General features: G+C 40.7%; 1 protein-coding gene across 4 annotated transcripts in view; it reads left to right on the forward strand.

The window, feature by feature from the left end:
* Positions 1-20,211, forward strand: part of HSPBAP1 (HSPB1 associated protein 1) — a 54,576-nt gene that overhangs the window by 22,975 nt on the left and 11,390 nt on the right. For all 4 annotated transcript variants that reach the window (XM_068546619.1, XM_068546620.1, XM_068546623.1 and 1 more), the window contains 2 exons: positions 14,366-14,502; positions 18,341-18,512. In XM_068546619.1, coding sequence (XP_068402720.1) covers positions 14,366-14,502; positions 18,341-18,512 — 309 coding nt within the window. The remainder of the gene's footprint in view (positions 1-14,365; positions 14,503-18,340; positions 18,513-20,211) is intronic.

Here is a 20,211-nt window from a genome sequence, read left to right on the forward strand (position 1 = left end):
GGGGACACGGGTTTGAGCCCTGGTCTGGGAAGATCCCACATGCCGCGGAGCAACTAAGCCCGTGTGCCACAACTACTGAGCCTGTGCTCTAGAGCCCGCAAGCCACAACGAGCACAACTACTGAAGCCCGTGTGCCTAGAGCCCGTGCTCCGCAACAAGAGAAGCCACCGCAATGAGAAGCCTGTGCACCACAACGAAGAGTAACCCCCGCTCGCTGCAACTAGAGAAAGCCTGCGGGCAGCAAAAAGACCCAATGCAGCCATAAATAAACAAACAAACAAATAAATAAATTTATAAAAAAAAAAGAAAAGTGAGGCACCAAGAGGTTAAGTAAACCTTTTCTGAAATTATACAAGTAAGAAAAGAATAACCTAAGCAGTCTGCCTCCACGAGCTTTAACTACTGCACTATATGCCTGCAGAGGGTCTGGATACATTCAGTCCTGTGAGGACTCCCAGCTAGGATGAAGGACTTCTGTCTGTGCTGAATCTAGGCTCACTCTGCCTTGGGTGAATCTCTAATCTGACCCCATCAGTTGTTCTGTTTCAGGCCAGGTATGGTAGTACTGTGCAGAAACGTGACCTATTTATTAAGTGTGGGTATAAAAGGCAGCCTTTTGATAATGTGCTGGAATTCTAATTGAGCCCTTATAAAATATGATATTTTTAGTTAATGAGTTTTCTTCAGCTCACATTATGGTGATTAATTCTCTGGATTAGAACAGGCAAATCTGCTATGAACAACCAAGTCCATTAAGATTATGTCATTTTTTTATCTCAAAGTTTTCTGAGCATGAAGTGATCTTATATCAAAGGTACCTAAGTTGTTTTACTTTTACCACTATAATTCATTCAGTCACTAAATCTTACTTCTTATTGTTTCAAGCCTTCTTCCGTCTGTCTTAAAATGGTGGGTAGTTAAACATTAAAACTGATAAATTTTTTAAATGTTTATTTAAAATAAACTCATTGTATGTGAATTTAAGTGACATTTTTATGAAAGTAATTATATTCCAAATTTCTTTTTAATGTTATGAGAGTAGTGGCATTGTTTTACATTCTTGTCTCTTTAGTGTCTGGCTTAATAGAAGACAGCTGGTTTCTTCTGTCTGCTTCATTCAGTCTTGCGATTTGTTGGTTTGTTTTAAGTATATGAAGAATATCTTGCTTTACACAAATATGCAGCTGAAAAAGAGAGGAGCATTTTGGCAACCTTTTTAGATAATTGTGGATTTTTTTAATACTCCACCAAATTTGGGTTGTTTCTACCACTAATGAGTAGTCTCTTAAAGGTTCGTTTGCTGCAATCAAGAATCTGAACCCATGATCAATGAACCCTTCGTAGTCTTTCAGTAAAATCCATTGGTCTATCTTGCATGGAATGGATCTTTTGTAATACTTTTCATTGTCCATTTGGAAAATATTGGTTTACTAAGTTATATAGATCTTCCAAATGTTGATGCATCTTTGTATACTTTATTATAAAAAAAGTGACATTTGTTAATAGCATCACCATTCTCATCAGAAAAGTCTTTTAAGTTTTAGGAAGCTTTCTAGCTGATGAGTTTCAAGATACAAGTTTCCAAGATAATTTTTATTCTGTTCAAAATATTTTCTAATTTCCCTTGTGATTTTTTCGTTGACTTATGGTCTACTTAGAAGTATAATGTTTAGTTTGCACATATTTGGGGATTTTCCAGCTGTCTTTCTGTTATTGATTTCTAATTTAATTCTGTTGTGTTCAGAGAACATACTTTGTATGATTTCAGTCCTTTTAAATTTATTGTTTTATAGCCCAGAATATAGTCAATCTTGATAACTTGTACACTTGAAAACAATGTGTATTCTGCTGTTTTTGTCTTTTATAAATGTCAATTAAGTTGATTGTTCATGTCTCCTGTATCCTTACCGATTTTCCGTACACTTGTTTTACCCATTATATAGAGACAGGTATTGAAATTTCTCAACTATAATTGCATATTTATTTCTTTTTCAGTTTAAGTTGGTCAGTTTTTGTTTTGCAGCTAGTAACAGTTTAGGTTCATGCACATTTAGTATGTCCTCTTAATGGATTGATATTTTATCGAGATGTGATGATCCTCTCTTTCCTGAGTTCTTCCTTGTTCTGATGTCTACTTTGTCCGAAGTCTGCTTTGTTTAGTTTGCCTTTGGTTAGTGTTAGCATGAAGAAAGGAGTACTTGCTATGTGCTTCCATTTATATAAAATTGTAGAGCTTGCAAACAAATTTATAGTGACAGAAAATAGATCAGTGGTTATGTAAGAATGAGGGGGTAGAGAGAGGTTACAAAAGGTTATGGGAAAGCTTTTGGACATGATCAAAATGTTTGTCATCTTGATTGTAGTGATGGTTTCTCAGGTGTATACGTATGTAAAAATTCATCAAATTGTACACTTTAAATATACACTGTTTATTGTACATCAGTTATGCCTCATAAGGCTGTTTAAAAAAAAAAAAAAAGAATGCAATGCTATTAGTACACTTTGGTTCCACAGCTTGACAACAGCAGTTTTATTCACCATTGTTTTTGTGCCATCAGTGCAAATGTCAACACAGTGAAATAGGAAAATAACATCTTAGTAGTAGTATGAAAATAGTTTCAACCTCACAGATCCTCTGAAAGGGTCTCAGGGACCCCCCAAGAGGTCTGTGCACCACTTCGAGAACCTCTGGTCTACATCATCCTCTCTGAAATTACTCTCCTCTAGTTCTGACTCCTCCTCTAATTATTTCTAAAACAGTTTCTTATGAAGATATTGAAATATGTTAATTATATTCACAAACATTTCATGCCTTTAAATTGTGTAAGGATAGTAGCATTTAAGACTCTCCCCAGTATGACTGACATGACCTGTCTCCTCTGCATATGTCCCTGAGTAGTCTCCTTGCAGAGTGCTGGACCACCGTGTTCTCTCATCTTCTGGCCTTTGCTCATGCTCTTCTCAATTTCTGCCTATTAAAATTCAACTTCTTAGGGCCTGGCTCAGATTCATCCGTGGCTATGAAGCCTTCTCTACCACTCATACCTACATCCATCCATTCCTTGCCTTCATTCCTGTACTTTTTATTTGGATTGTTATTTAAATGGCGCGTGACATAGAATGCCTGTGACTTGTTTCTCTAACATCATTGTAAGCTCTTTGGGAACAGGGACTATGTTGTATAATTTTTTATTCCCCCAAACTGCTAACATAGTGCTGAATCCATAATGGGTATTTGAATGATTACATAAGTGTATTTTTTTCCCCTAGTCTTACCATTTCTTGTTTTGCTATTTCTCTGGTCTTTAGGGCCCTTCAGAGGGTGTTTTAACTTAAACCCCACCTTCACCCTTGTCCAGTTTTCTGTGGCTTCTAGTTAATCAATTGTAGCATTTGTCAATCTTGACAAGAAATTCTTGGCTCTCTTCAGCCTTCTAACGAGTTTTATAAGTTTTTACTTACAGCTTCTACTTAAATTCATTCAGTGATAAATATGTAATATTTATATATACTGATAAATGCACTGGTAAATATAGTGGTATTGTTGGAAAATATCCTGTAGCCTTAAAGGTGGCCAAAAATTATGATTTTGACACTTAACTGACTTTCATATATGGCAAATGAAATTGGCCTCGTTATTTTTTTTAGCTATACATCATATCATTGACTGATCTAAGTAAAGCATCTATTTGGAGCATTTTATTCTCTACTTCGTGAGGAAGGTAGGGAATTTGTGACAGTACCATAAAATTTCTTTATCTCTGACTCATTAGGTAAGAACGACAGGTGTTACATTTTATAATCATCTGTAAGTATCATCGTAATTGAAGCTATTAAGAATCAACATATAGCAAAAGGGATTTGCCCCAAGAACATTTCCCAGGTAGATTCCATTTTATGTTGTGATTCAGGTTGGCTGCTGAGAGACAGGAGCCTTGTTAAGACACCAGGACACAGAATCTCAAAATGCAGCACATGGAAGATTAGTTCTAGCCTGTCTTGGGCTTTATAACATACTTATGAGAGTATGTTGAAATGAGCCAGGTGGTTTAGTAATGTTTAAAGGGGTTTGATGGCCCATGATGCTTTCTGATGAGGCAAATTGGAATGTAAGAATTTGGGTATTTATCCAAGCCTATCTGTGGGTAGAGTTAACTACCTCTTTTCTGTTTGTTCCCTGAGGTAATTTTTTCAAGGAGAAAAGGGCCTTAAGTACTTGCTAATTTATAATGTTCATTTAAGGGGCTGTTTGAAGTATTTATCCTTTATAAGTTTTACATAGTAATTATAGTTAATTGTACTGTTTTAAAGTTCCATTTTTGTCGGGTTTTTTTTCTTTTTTTATTCAGATGTAAGTTCATTACAGTGTTATGTATATTCAGTTTTCCTGTGTGTATGATCTAGGCATGGAGAATAAATAGAATGAGACAACTTTTAACGTGATAGACTCCAACTAACCATGACCACAAGTCACCCAAACAGCCCGGTAAAAGAACAAATAGTTTCGAATTGGGGTATTCTCAGAGCCTAGAGCTTACACTAGCTCACACCAAATCTAGCCTCTGAGAACACTCCAACTCAAAATATACCATTTTTTAGTGGTGAACAAATTAAGAATGAATTATTTTCTGGTAATGGTAGGCTTAAAAAAAAAGCCACTATTCTGTATTATCAGTATCTTACCAGTTTTTCTTAAGTTCTTTGGTTAAAACCGTAAAATTGGGCTTCCCTGGTGGCACAGTGGTTTAGAATCCACCTGCCAATGCAAGGGACATGGGTTCGAGCCCTGGTCCGGGAAGATCCCACATGCCGCGGAGCAACTAAGCCCGTGTGCCACAACTGCTGAGCCTGCGCTCTAGAGCCTGCGAGCCACAACTACTGAGCCCACGTGCCACAACTACTGAAGCCTGTGCGCCTAGAGCCCGTGCTCTGAGACAAGAGAAGCCACTGCAATGAGAAGCCCGTGCACCTCAAGGAAGAGTGGCCCCCACTCGCCGCAACTAGAGAAAGCCCACACGCAGCAACGAAGATCCAATGCAGCCACAAATAAATTAAAAAAAAAAAAACCTGTAAAATTATGGAAGATTTGGTTGCTTGTACAGCATTTTTTAAATGGTGTTTGAGTCTGCAACAATTATTTAACTTGTTAATTGGAACAGGTTTAGGAGCAACTCAGTTTCAGCATAAAATTAGATCTAGTCACCTAGATCAGTAACTCAGCAATTTTTGAACATTCGTTGTGCTGTGTTAGGTACCGGGGATGCCAACTTGAATAAAAGACTTGGCTCCCTTGGGAGTTTAAAGTTGAATGTGGAGCCAAGCCTTAAGACAGAAAAGTGTAAAATGTGCTATTACACTTTAGTACTTTTTCTGACATTATTTTATCATTTAAATGATTGTAATAGTTTTAGAATATTATGTATAATCAAGAAGATTGAAGCATATACATTTTCTTGAACGTTTAAAATTACAACCAGATTTTTAGATTCTCTTATTTAAAATGTTGGAGACAATTTTATTAAGCAATTTTAAAATTTATTTATTTATTTATTTTTGCTGTGTTGGGTCTTCGTTTCTGTGCGAGGGCTTTCTCTAGTTGTGGCAAGCGGGGGCCACTCTTCATCGCGATGCGCGGGCCTCTCACTATCGCGGCCTCTCTTGTTGCGGAGCACAGGCTCCAGACGCGCAGGCTCAGTAATCGTGGCTCACGGGCCCAGTTGCTCCGCGGCATGTGGGATCTTCCCAGACCAGGGCTCGAACCCGTGTCCCCTGCCTTGGCAGGCAGATTCTCAACCACTGCGCCACCAGGGAAGCCCAAGCAATCTTTAAAACTCATCCTCATTGCTGTTATGTGTACTTAAAGGAATCCAGTTTCAAAATATTGGGATAACAGAAAGTAGATCGGTGGTTGCTTGGGGCTGAGAGTAGAGGCAGGCAGATTGAAAGCAAAGGAGTAAGAGGGAACTTTCTGGGGTAGTAGAAGTATTCTATATTTTGATCATGGTGGTGATTATTCCAATATATACATTTGTCAAAACTTGTTGAACTGTAGTCTAAAATGGGTACGTTTTATTGTATATAAATTTTACCTCAGTGAAATTAATTTAAAAAGAAAACTAGGCAGTGGAAAAAATATTGTTTCTAAATATTTCCTTATTTTGGTATTCAAGCAGTTTCTCCCCAACTAACTCTTATCTTCATAGGTAGCAAAATGTGCGTTGTCATCCTTTATGTCCTGGGTTTTTTTATTGGGAAATATGATCATTCTATGTACACAAGAAATAAAACCATTATTATTTATAAATTACATATTATGTTCAGGACATCATGACAAGGCAGAACCATCCAAAGGAAAGAGGAGAATAAAGTATCTGTACTACTTTTTTGTTATAAACCAAGTTCATTTTCTTTGGCCAGCCAGTTTTCAGCTATGAGTAAATGATGAATTTTGCTTATAACTCTCATTCTGTACAGAAGCTGTGCCATATTTGGTCTTGAAACACTGTAGTGTGTTATTTCCATCCCTCTTTTCTTAGGTGTCTCTCTTTTTTTTTAATAGTTTTTTTAAAAATTAATTTGGTTGCGCTGGGTCTTAGTTGTGGCAGGCGAGCTCCTTAGTTGCAGCTCGAGGGCTCCTTAGTTGTGGCTCGCTGGCTCCTTAGTTGTAGGATGCAAACTCTTAGTTGCGGCATGCATGTGGGATCTAGTTCCCTGACCAGGGATTGAACCCAGGCCCCCTGCGTTGAGAGCGTGGAGTCTTAATCACTGCGCCACTAAGGAAGTCCCTCTCTTAGGTGTATTTAAACTGCAGATAAATTTCCCAGAATATCCCTGGGAAGAGGCCAGGAATTGGGGCTGATAGGAAACCATTGGGGTTGGATGTGGGGGAGGATGAAAAAACAGGACTGAATTCCTGGTTAATTCCTTTAAGTACTGGGGTAACATGTGATATTGTCTTCTTCTAGAATTACCCCTAACCACTAGAGTATCTAATGGACTACTAAATTACAGTACTGCAGCCCTACATTAGCACTTCCATAATAACGGTGGTCTTATTTTTTAATTAAAGAGTTGATTATCAAGACCTTTTGGTTCTTTTTACTCTTTTGCTGTCTTTTATAATTTTCATTGCTTGTGTTCTACACATTTTATTTGTATATCAATTGTTTGGACTCAGAACTTTTTTTTTTTTTTTTCCTGGAGGAACAGTGCAGATCTTGGTGGTTAGTTCTCCAGGCTAGCCTGGGGAAGCCTACTATATTTATAATATGCTTAAAGAATAGTACCATGAAACTCTCCCTACTTCCACCCCAAAGTGTCTACAGGCGTATTTCTTCAAGGATATGTTTCTCTGATATAGGGTTTAGGACTAGCATAACTGCAAACCCAAGATAAAGGCTCTGACAGAATGAGATTATTGGGGAAAGACAAGGTTCCATGGGTTAACCTCCTGAATCAATTTGGGTTAGGCTTAGTTGCTTGTAACAGAAATCCCAGAATGGAAATTGCCTAACTAAACGCATAATGGTGAATTTTTTCCTCACCTAAGGAAAGTTTGGAGGTACGCTGGCTGGGACTGGAATGGAGGCTTTGTCATCCCAAAGAACCCAGCTTCTTCCTGTCTTTCTACTCTGTCTTTAGCATGTGGCTTTCATCCTCAAAGCCATCTTGTATTCCAAGAGAGCCATCACACTGTATTTCAGAAAGGAGGAAGGAAGGACAAAAATGTACTCCCAGCTCTCTGCCTCTCTTTTAAGGAACTCTCCCAGAAGTCCCATCCAACAACTTCTGCTTAATGGTTAGAATTTAGTTTCATGGCCCCACTGAACTGCAAGGCAGGCTGGAAAACGGATATCTCTTAGCTGGGCACGTTATCTCTCTGAATAAAATTGGGAATGAGATATTAAAAAAGGTAGGCAGTTTATGGCACACTCTGTTCATGGAAGGACATGAAAAATTGAAGCAAGATTTACAGTTTCTACAAAAAGTACAGTTATTCCAGAGCCTCTGCAGGCAGCAAGTATAGGGACCAGAGAGAATTGCAGCATTAAAGGGAGGGTTCCAAGAATGAGTCTGTACAGCCATCCTTAGTGCATAGCTAAGAATGCCCTTGTCAGCTGGGGAGAGAGGATTTTGAAGCCAGAGGGATTTCTTAGGCAGCCATAGGGCTGGCAGTTTCAAGGGGGGGCCCCTATGGCCAAATCCCTGGGGCAGGATGATTGATGGTCGTTTTATTTAGTGGTTAAGTTGATAGGTTAGCAATCTGCTATACGTCTCACTGAAGAGAGGAAGGGAAAAGAACAAAGTTCATATCTCTCTATTAAGTACTAATGCATTAGTACTTACTGAGGGATCAAGACAGAGAAAGACAAAAGCAAATATCAAGCATTCTTGACCTCTTAATTTATTGTACAGTTGTGTGATCATGATAGAATTGCCTTCTGGCATATTGGGGAGGGGGTAATTGATTTGTTTATGTTGTTATTTCAGGTTGGTGTCTTCAACTAGATTTTAGAGTTCTTGATAATAGAGATGTTTATGCCTTACACTTTTTGAGTCTCCATCCCCTATTAGCATATCACATATATTATCGGTCAGTAGTTTTTGATTCTAATAGTTGTGCTATAGCAGTGATTCTCAACTCTCCCAGATCTTGCACTCCCTTTATACAGTTTGTAGGTAATACAATTACCTACACATGTAATTCTTTTAAATTGTTAAAATACCTTACCCATAATATAAAGGAGAATTTTCGAGGAAGTAATTTATAATAAACAACATATATTTTGATGTGTTAATGCTCAATAACTACACTAAAAGACATAACAGCATAGTCAAGTCCAGATGTGTGATTAAGTGGACCTCCAAAGCCAACATATAATCATTTTGAATGGATAGTCCATTTATTCCAGAAACCAGGCCCAACCTTGATGCACGCTGTGGTCTGGGATGCTCCTCTCTGATGTTGCAGACCCGGGGGGAGCTCGCTGAGTTCTCTGTGACGCTGTCGCCGGTGGCTGTTGTCAGCCACTGTGTGTTGGGAGAATTGTTTAGACTTGGGCACTGGCCTGGGATGACCAAGGAGCTCCAGGACCATACCCACCAGACCTGTATTTTCCCAAGAAAAAACTTCCAGTGGCAAAGCAGAGTAATAAGTCTTCCAGCCAATTAAAAAACATGAAGCCATAGCTGAGAGTAGATGAATGCAGAAACTAGATTCAAGCTCTGTCGTGTGCTGTGGACTCTGCCAGTTGCTGGGGTCTGTGAGGTGAATATGTGTTCAAAAGACAGAAAATAACTGTAAAATGTGAATGATTGTTTATTCACTCTACAGACACCTGTTTTTCAACTACTGTGCTAGGGCTAGAGAGTCACAGACAACCTTGGTCTCCTCTCCTCAGGGAGCTCATATTCTATGGTGAAATCAGACAAGTGAGTCTAACCGATTGTCGTAACTGTTATGAAGTAAACAAAAATGGGCCAAAATTAGTACAGCAGAGGAACTTCTAAAAGAGTAAGTTGGGAAGCCTTCTCTGAGGAGGTGATATTTAAGCTGATTCCTAAAAGATGAGAAGCTAGCCAAGTGAAAGGAGGGTCAAGAGCTTTCTAAGCAGAGTGCAAAGCCCTTGAATGTGAGAAGAGTTTGCCTTTTTGGAAGAAAAGAAAGAAAGTCATTGTGATTGAAGGCTTGGCCAGTGAGACTGAGAGGGTTAGAGGTGTCAGAGAGGTGAGAGGGGCCTGGTCATGCGGGCTCATGATAGAGGGCATTTGGATCTAATTCTAAGTGCAGAGCAAAGGGGGGACAGGACTTAATATTTCAAGATCACTCTTTGCTGCTTTGAGGAGAATGGGTCAGACAGGCAAAGAATCAAAGTTCTTTGGGAGAGAGAGACCAAAAGAGAGAATGACCAGGTTGCATGCGGCAGGGGAGGGAGGGGGCGGGGTGGGGAGTGTGGAAGGGTTCAAAGACATGACATTTACATTGGGTCTTGAAAGAGAAATGTGAATTGGGGTGTGGGAAGGGCAGCGAGGAGACCAGCCAGGCAGAGGGAACAGCAGAAGCAAAGGCAGGGAGGTGTGCAGCCCATGCTGGGAGAGCAGTAGAGAGGTAGTGTAGCAGTGGTCTCATACCAGAACCTGCATCCCCTTTATTGTTCTGAAATGCAGTTTGCAGGTGATATAATTACTTCCACAAATAATTTTTAAAAACTATTAAACTACCCCAGCTATGAAATACAGGAGAATTTAAGCAGAAGTATGTGATTTAATGTGTAAATATTCAAGCGTCACTGCACTAGAAGACATAATGAATTAATCAGATGCTTGTACCTACCTACAAGGAGAAGGTTCAGTTTTGAAGAGTTAATATAAAATTCCATAGAATATCTCCAATATTTTATATTTAACATTTTGAAATGAGGGTAAATGAGTATGTTTGTATCTATACACATAGAGTCACCCTGATGAGACAGTACGAGCACAGACTGATATTGGTGTATACATTGCTAAACCAAATATCATATGAGTTCCAATGCTGCTGGTGAGTTAATTTTTCAAAACGGTGAACAACTCTTGATGAAGCTGCAAGAACACAAAGTACAATCCTCCCTCGACTTACTTAGTAATTGTGTTTCTAGAAAATTCAGTCTGTGTTAAAACCATGCAAAAGTCCTTTGAGGATATATGAAATTAAGAGTCAGAGCTCTACTCTCAGATAACTAAGATCAGATTTTTCAGTGTTATGCAAATTGTGCAAGATACAAAACTTCTGTTGTGTTGAGCTGGATCCCTGACCCCCATCCACTGAATACCAAGGCACCCCCGTCCTATTTATTATGACAACCAAAAATGTCACCATGTTTTTTAACAAAAGGACAGAACTGTCCCTCCGTTTCCACATCTGTACAGTAGATATAACTACGTTCAATCTCATAAGGATTAAATGAGATGATACATAGAAAATGTTAGTATCAGGGCCTGTCCCACCATATGGATTCAATAACCTGATAGTTAGCAGCTGAAAATATAGGTTTAGCAGTTGAAAATACAGATTTAGTCGTAAATAGAAGAGAAGTTAGGACTGGAGATGAAGGTTTAGGAGTCATGTATGTAGGTTCATTTAAGCATTACAAAACACCAGGCAGAAACTTAACATTCAATTTAAGAGGGATGAAAGTAGGGTCCCATGGCCTTCTCCTAAACTCTGTAACATCAAGAATGAAGAGATATGGCTAGGCAACAGTTCATAAGAAAAAGGCAGTCAAGCCTAGATTAGCCATGGTATAATTCAGCTGCTTTAAAAAAAAAAAAACAAAACACAGTCTGACAGTGTATTAATAGTGTCATGTCCAGATCATGGAATGTTGAGACCCATATGCAAGGTACTACATAGGCTCTGTCTGGGGTTCATTTTGGGAGCCAGGCTTTAAGAGGGCTGTTGACAAAGGTAGTCAAGAGGAGAGAAACTGGAAGGAAAATTTAATGCTACTGAGTCTAGATATTTGAAAAAAATGATAAAGGAGAAGACATGACCATTTTTCAGATAATTTAAAGACAACAGTTTTTGGCAGAAGAGAAAATAAACCTGTTGTTTGTGGAAAACAAATCTAGGACCTTCTTCTGGAAGTTACAAGAAAGCAAATACTGATTTTGTAGTAAGCAATCAACCAGACGCTTGCTCTTTTCAGGGATGATGTAGAATAGAATTTCATGGATAGAGATGATTTCTAAAGACTTTTTCAACTTCTGAAGTGGATCTGGGAATAGACTCCAGGATGGATCACCCCCCCAGTCACCTGTGTTAGTTTCACTGACGTGACTGCCTAACAGGGTCACTTGTTTCTAGCAAGACCCAACGCAGATTCCTCCTGGGCCTGCACTCATTTCAGAGATTTGACTACCTGTAAGTAGCTGAACTCAATTGGCAAGAAAGTCCCAACTCTCAAGAGCCCGTGGGGAAAGAAAGCCAAAATAGGTAACACTCAATGCTATCTATTTTCTGACAAATTTACTTTGACTTACTCTCTCTCTGCCACTTTCCCCCAAACCCTTCACCCTCTGGTTTTCCCAGCCAGTTTGCAGGTGAATTTTAGGTCACCCTGATCTAATCATTCCAAAATAATTTTTCCTTTTTTAGTCATTACTGTGTTAGATGAGAGGTCAGGGAAGCCTCACGTCAGTTTTTCATATAGTCACCCCCAACCTGGTAGAAAAACTTTCCTTCTGTGATTCTTTCTGAAGTAGTGCTCTAGAACAGTTTCTCACCTGGGGTTGGTCCACCGACTCCCTCAAAGTGTATGTGAAAGAGTGTGTATGTGTGTGTGCGCACGCGCACGCTCACGTGTGTGCGCGCGTGTATTTCTCTGAGGAGAGGGATATCGGCATTCATTAGACTCCCAAAGGGGTGTATCTGTAAGAAGATTAAGAGTCACTTAAACCAGGCTCTTCTTAGGTAAGACAGATCCCCGTTTTTTGTTTTTATATTGCGTGTCTTTCATCTACCTTTAGTTAAATTCCAAACTGGGGTGTGGTGAATTGTTCAACAAGGACCAGGTTCATTGGAAGCCTCCCTAAGCTCCCTGCTTGGACTGGGAGCCCTTCTTCTGTGATCTTAGAGCGCTCTCTGCTCACTGCTGTGAGAGCACTTTCTGCATTATATCGGAAGGGTCCATTTATGGGACTATCTTCCATTATGAGATTTGAAGGGAGGGCCTGTGTTGTATTAATTTTCATATTCCAAACATTCAACATCATACCAGGTATGTAATAGATGCTCAAAAATGTTCTTGACCTGAACCATTTACCCATAATAAGCCAACAGATTCTTCTTTTCCTCCCAAGCAGCCAAGGTTTTAAGCACTTAACCCGAGCCAGGTATTATGTTAGGCATTGGGAAAACAGAGGTAAGCTCGCTTCATGGAGCATATGGGCTATATCCAGAGGGGACGTGATTTTTGCCACCCCCTGGAGCTGCTGCACGTGAGCCATATGCGTTTACAATAGTGCTGACCTTGCAAAAACTCCCCTTTTTATAACAGATATTAGTTATATGCACATATTCTATTTTTATCACTCAAAACAAAAATGAAAAAGCTTTTTCTAGTCTTCCTTAAAGCCATCCATTAAAAATGTCTCTCCAAAATCCTCTTTCTCTTTGAGTAGTGTTAATGTTTTGCCTGTAAAAAGAGAAAAGTTTGAAGATACAGATAAAGTAGTGTCAGCATTTAGGACCATGTTCTGCACATAGAAGTCTTTTTTGTTTTGTTTTTTAAAATGCAAAAGGAAAAATTCATGATTCAAAAAAATAAAATAAAAAAGAAAGCAAAACTTTCCTGCCTGGTTCACTACTGTGTTCTTTTTCTTTTTCAGCTTATACATATCTTAAATTCCATGGATTTGAGTTTATGTCAAACTACGTTCGTAGTTTTCTAACTTTTATTTAAAAGCAGGAACACCCTCTCTTCCAACCTAAATAAAATCAAGCAGAGCAGTTTGTTGAAAGAAAGAGCCTTTGCTGCTACCCCCAGTGCCCTCAGGGGATGCCAGGGAGCCTGGTTTGAGAACTACTGGACCAGATGGTATTTATGGATCAGTGGTTGACTTGGGCAGGATCTGTCCACAGAACTAGACATAAGGAGTGCCAAGTTGAAAGCACTGTGCTGTCTCTTTTTCAGGTTCTTTACACTTAAAGAGTTAATGACCTTGAGGAGCACAGCAAAAGTATTTCAAAAGATATGCTGTGTCTCTACCTGGAGACTCTAGTTTAGTAGGTATGAACTACTATAGATGCTCCAGCATCTCTAATTTTAAATAACTCCACTAACCTAGGAGAAGGCTTCCTTCATGTGGGCTTTGAAAGTGCAAAAAGTTAGCACATTACTTATGCCTCACAATATCCGCACTGCTTAGAGGGAATGTGCCTTTTTGGATTCCTGAGTTGAGCTTCAGAGATTTAAAACAATACTTCTATTTCCATTGCAGTCACTGTTCCTGCTGCCTGAGCCACTTCCCCCATATAGCTGCATAACTGTATCTAGTGTTTATTGTCGGTCTCCAACCTCTGGGTGGGCGTTTTTGTCTATTTTGTGCATTGATTCATCACATGCTCTAGAAGAGTGCCAGGCATGTTATAGGCAGACAGTAAATATTTGTTGAATAACTACTATTAGTGGGGTTATTCAGATATGTTATTGGTTGAAAAGACTTCTTGAATTGCTCTGGAAACCTAACCTCTTCCATCTATAGCGATTTCTGTGAGAGAGTGTTCCAAGTGCCCAAAACCAGATGTGTAAGTGAAAATGTGTAACACTCCTATACAACAGAGTTGGTTGGTTCTTGATGGTCTGTGACTTTATTTTCAAAACAGGATGTGATATGGTCTGACTTTGGGTTTCCTGGAAGAAATGGACAGGAAAGTACATTGTGGATCGGCTCCATGGGGGCCCATACACCCTGTCATCTGGACACCTATGGTTGCAACCTAGTATTCCAGGTACAAGGAAGGTAATGTACATGTGCATGCACATGCATGAGGGAGAAAGAAAGAGAGTGTGTGTGTGTGTGTGTGTGTGTGTGTATGTGTCTTTGTGTGTTGCACAGGAAGAAGAATGAGTGTCGGGTAGGGGGCAGGACTCCCTGCTCCATCCTATCAGCCTGCCTCATGACCAGGGCAGATCTCTTAACCTCTGGTTCAGTCTCCTCCTTTGTGAAATAAGGGGAACAGTACAGATGGTGGTTTCTGTGTGTTGTGTCTCTCAGCCATGGTCAGGATTACTGTCAGAAAGCTGATCCTAGAACTCTAGGAGTACACTCCCAGTTCAGCTAGACAGTTGTCTGCTTAGCTCTATAATGTAAGAGTCTGCATTAGTAGCTGTAGAGTGTAGGGGGTGGGACTTGCTGTCTTGTTTTAGGAGAGCAGTGGGAAAACGATGACCACTCGCGCCCGCAGGCTTCGGCAGTGCAGCATGAGATTGCCTTGTCCGTGCACGCGTGCTGGCTTTTCAGGAGCAGGAGAACGCTGTGACTACTCATGCTCACCAGCCCCAGCCACGGGGCAGGGGTGTGTTGCAGCCTCCCACACTCACAGACTTTAGCTAGGGAGCAGGAGAATGCCGGGACCATTTGTGCCCACCTGCCTGCGCCAGGGCTGGGGAAGTGCTCTGGTCACTGGAGCGCTCTGGCTTCAGCATTGTGGCAGGGTAGAGCCACAGTTGCTCGCCCCTGCATCCGAGCTTGCCCACCTGTGCCCGCAGGTTAGGTGGGGAGCACAACGATGGCGTCTGCCGTTGCTTCCATCCCGGGGGAGCATTTCCCTCATTTCCCACCCCTTCGGTGGGTACTCTCAGATTCTAAATGACTTTCCTTCACGTATAGTCTCAACACTTTTCAAACTGCTGTTGTTTTGCTAGGGTTTGTGGCAAGTGAGATGTACGTGAACCCTTTACGAGGGGAGTCTCAGTTTCGTGTAGCACTTGGGGACCCTTAGACATCTGTCCTGTTGGTTTCCTAAGCCAGCTGTTAGGGGGGCTCATCTCTGTGGTATAGATCCCAGGGGCCGGGGCTCCTTACGTGGGCTGCCAGCCCCTCACTTCCCGGGAGAAGCCCTTGTCTGGTGAGGTCCCTTCCTGTTGTGTGCCACTGCGCGGGGGCTGGGGGTTTTGGCGGGAGCGTCTCCCTGCCTCTCCTGCCCATCTCGATGTAGTTAGTCCTTTTTATTCTTTATTGTGGAGCAGGTGTTCATCTAGTTCTCAGGTTCTTTTCAGAGGGAACTGGTCTATATGTACATGTGTATTTTTTTGTGTCTGTGGGAGGAGGTAAGTTCAGGGTCTTCCTCTGCTGCCATCTTGAACTGCTCCCCCCACGTGTAAAGTACTTTGAAAACTATAAAACTGTATGAGATAGTTCCTCCTGGATTCCTCAGGTCTTTATTAAGCAGCCTAGAACGTCTAGGTGCATTATTAATGCACTATGGTTGCAGCAGTGAATCAAGTGTGCCTGGTCCCTGCCCTTATGGAGTTAATAGTCTGAACCTTAAACTTGGTTAGAGAGGACATCATTTTAAGTAGCTGCTTTCCGTGTGTTCTGAGTGGAGAAATAAGCCAAAGAAATTCAGCTGGAAAAACATTACCAAAAAATACCTGGGTTCCTTCTGTGATATAAAATTAATATAGCTTTACTTTAACTTTGTCGTAGACCATATTTTCTGGCCTCATATAGCTCTGGAGTAATAAAATAACTAACTATTCAGTAAGTATTTATTGAGTATCCTGCCGTGCAGATACCACGTGTTACAGTAGCAACAGAGGTGAACAAGTAAGACACTTCTCTGCCCTAAGAGAGTGTATGTACAGTTAGGGTGCAGGGAAGCCCACGGATTGCTGTGATATATCTAGGCAGAATGAACATGCCCTTGAGGAAGGTTTCGTAGAGCCATGGAACTGAGAAGTAGAAGAGAAAATGTTCCTGTTGGAAAGATTAGGGAAGATTTCAGAGGGGAGCTGCCATTTGGGATGGGTTTCGAAGGGTGGGTGAATGTTCAAAAGACACAGGTGGGAGGAGCAAAGGGACCAGCATGAGCAGAGCCCCAGGAAAGCGTGGGGTATATAGAGGGCCCAGTGAGTTGTCCGTGTAAGTTGTGCATTAGAGACAGAGGAATTAGTAGGAAAGGCAAGGTGGAGCCTGAGGGTCTTAATGCCCAGGCAAATACCGCTTATTCTCTGTTCTTTCAGCATCAGAACCAAGAGGTTTTTGAGCCAGGGATGACATGATGATTGACTACCTTTTCTGATTAAGAACACAAGGATGCATATATATTACATTTTAAACCTAGCAGAGCAAATTGTATGGGATGGTTATCATCGTGGCTGTTCCTTTGGGAAACACAGCTGTAGTGCAGGGGTCTGGAGATCTGTGACCTAGTACTGGGTCCACCACTCACACCAGCCCAGTGAATGACACTGAGCAAACCCTGGCTCCCTCTTCCACTTCTTTGAATGTAAGATTAGACTGATGGGGCTTCCCTGGTGGCGCAGTGGTTGAGAGTCTGCCTGCTAATGCGGGGAACACGGGTTCGCGCCCTGGTCTGGGAAGATCCCACATGCCGCAGAGCAACTAGGCCCGTGAGCCACAACTACTGAGCCTGCGCGTCTGGAGCCTGTGCTCCGCAACAAGAGAGGCCGCGATAGTGAGAGGCCCGCGCACCGTGATGAAGAGTGGCCCCCGCTTGCCACAACTGGAGAAAGCCCTAGCACAGAAACGAAGACCCAACATAGCAATCAATCAATCAATAAACAAATAAATCTTTAAAAAAAAAAAAAGAAAAAAAAGATTAGACTGATGATCTCTTAAGGGTCCTTCCAGCTCTAACATTCTAAACATCCTAAATGCCAAAAATTCTCCCAAACTAGTCATAGGTCCAGTGGGAGGGAGCAGCTTTATCATCTCTAAGGCAAAATAAGACTTTATATTTCCTAGTTTGAGAAGAGCAGTCAGCTCTTTTGAAAGGACATGTTTTGAAAGGACATGATAGCCCCTCTGTAACTGCCAGGGGTCACTAGAGGGCTTTAGGGCTTGTCTCAGAACTAGGTTCTTTTCCCTCTCTCTTTGCTTCCCCATCTGTGTATTTCTGTCTGTCTGTGTCTCTTCCTTTTTCACACTTCTCCCTCCTGTGCTTCAGATGTCCTCCCTCTGTTGGCTCAAAGTATTGGTGTGTCTAGTGTTTTATGAGTTAAGGTTTATCACTTCCATTTTTCAAAAAATTTTAAAGTGACTGAAACATTTTACAGTTTTCTTTTTGAAAATTCCTATATTATACTACTTTTTAGTTGTGTGGCATCATTCGTGCATTTCTCTTCCTTAATGGATCAATTTAACAAATGTTTAGGTTAAGGAATTTACAACCCCAATAGGGAGAAGTCTGGAAACTATTTGGTGGGTAGTTACTCTGGATGAATGGTTACTCTGTATAAGAGAAGAATACAGAGATTTCAAAGGGTAGAGATTATTCTGGGGAGCTCTAGACTCAGGGATGGAAACAGTTTATGAGGAGGCTGACTTTGATTTGAGATCAGAAAGAATGATCTTACAAAGTAGCTCCTGTCCCTGCAAATAGGCTGCTCAGGGCATCATGAGATACCCACTGGTTGCTGCCCTTCCTTTACCAGGTGTCTGCAGAGGAGATTCCAGCCCCGAGTGAGAGATGGGCCAGGTGACCCCTGAGGTGGCTCCTGTATTCCTTTATGGATTGAATGAAAATGAGTGAAAATGAGCACTTAGCTGCTGCCTTCTTACATGTTTTGTCTCAAGTTTAGAGTACTAACTTGTATCTTATTTTTTTAACTAGGAAAAGATGGCATCTCTTTCCTCCTGAAGATACTCCTTTCCTTTATCCAACTAGAATCCCTTATGAAGAATCTAGTGTGTTCAGTAAAATCAATGTTGTCAATCCTGATTTAAAACGTTTTCCTCAGTTCTGGAAGGCTCGAAGACATATGGTTACCCTGAGCCCCGGACAGGTAATGGGAGCTTTAAAACATTGGTGACCTGTCAGTGGACACCCCAGCTATAACTTCTTTCAAGTCTTTATGCCACGTGCCTCCCTACCAATACAAATAACAATGGTTCCTTCCCTGCTGCTCTGCTATTGGAACGTAGCTTCCCCAGCTGTAGGCTTCACACACAATCCCTGCTTCACAGGTCATGGGAGGGAGATGGGAGGAGGGAACACAGCTCCTCCTGCTGGTGAAGAGGAGAATGGCCTGTGGAGGAAGATCCAAAAGCTCAGTTATTTTCATTCAGGTTAAGAGAAGGTGTCAAGGCATGAGTACTTGAACATTTCTGGAACATTTATTCACAATTAATATCTGTTCAACCACGATAAAATCCAGACATACAAACACAGGTTCGAATGCATCCAGTTAGTGGGCCAACAAAGGCAGAATGAACTAAGAACGATTTAGGGTTTTTTGTTTGTTTGTTTGTTTGTTTTAATTGAAGTATAGTTGATTTACAATATTGTGTTAGTTTTTGGTGTACAGCAAAGTGATTCAGTTATATATATTTTTTCAGATTATTTTCCATTATAATTTATTGCAAGATATTGAATATAGTTCCCTGTGCTAGACAGTAAATCCTTGTTGCATATCTATTTTATGTATAGTACTTTGTGTCTGTTAATCCCCCACTCCTAAGTTACCCCTTTCCCCATAACCAAACATGATAATCATAAGTTTGTTTTCTATGTCTGTGAGTCTGTTTCTGTTCTGTATATAGATTCATTTGTATCACTTTTTAGATTCCACATATAAGTGATACCGTATAATATTTGTTGAGAATGATTTGCTTTTAAGCAAGAATGGATGTTACTTTTGTAACTGACTGTCTCTGAAACATTTCCAAAGGTTTAGTACTTAGTGCTGCTACCCAGTGGGGAATATCACCTTTACAACACTGGCATTTGCTGTCTGATATTTTATTAACATTTGCAAGGTTTTCTTAGTCTCTTAAGGAGATTTTATTCCCTTGATTATCCCTCTGACCTGCCTGTGTTCCTTCTTTTGCTCCCTTCTCACTGGCTCTTCCTGCTGCCTTTACACACGAGTGCTCCAGCTCGAACGATTTGACTAAGTTTCCTCAACCCATCAGCAGTCATTCCCCATTCACTTATCCCCCCCAGCCCTTGACAACCACTTCTCTGTTTTCTTTCTGTATAGATTTACCTATTCTGGACATTTCACATAAGTGCAGTTGTGCAGTCTGTGGACTTTCTTGTCCGGCTTTTTTCACGTCGCATAATATCCTCAAGGTTCATCCAGGCTGTAGAATGTTAACAGCACTTCATTCATTTTTATGGCTGAATATATTCCATTATGTGGATATACATTTTATTTATCCGTTAAACAGCTGATGGATATTTGGGTTGTTTCCACTTTTTGGTTATTATGAATAATGCTGCTATAAACATTTGAGTACAAGTTTTTGTATGAGCATATGTTTTCAGTTCTCTTGGGTATATATGTAAGGGTGGAATTGCTGAGTCATATGATAACTCTGTGTTTTCTAACTTTTGGGGGAATTGCCAAACTGTTTTGCACAGCAGCTGCACCATTTTACATTCCCACCAGCAATTTATGAGGGTTCTAATTTCTTCACATCCTCACCAACACTTGTTATTTTCCTTTATTATTATATTACTACAACTATAACCATTCTAGT

Source organism: Eschrichtius robustus, chromosome 6 (genome assembly GCF_028021215.1).
Source record: "Eschrichtius robustus isolate mEscRob2 chromosome 6, mEscRob2.pri, whole genome shotgun sequence".
Taxonomy (NCBI): domain Eukaryota; kingdom Metazoa; phylum Chordata; class Mammalia; order Artiodactyla; family Eschrichtiidae; genus Eschrichtius; species Eschrichtius robustus.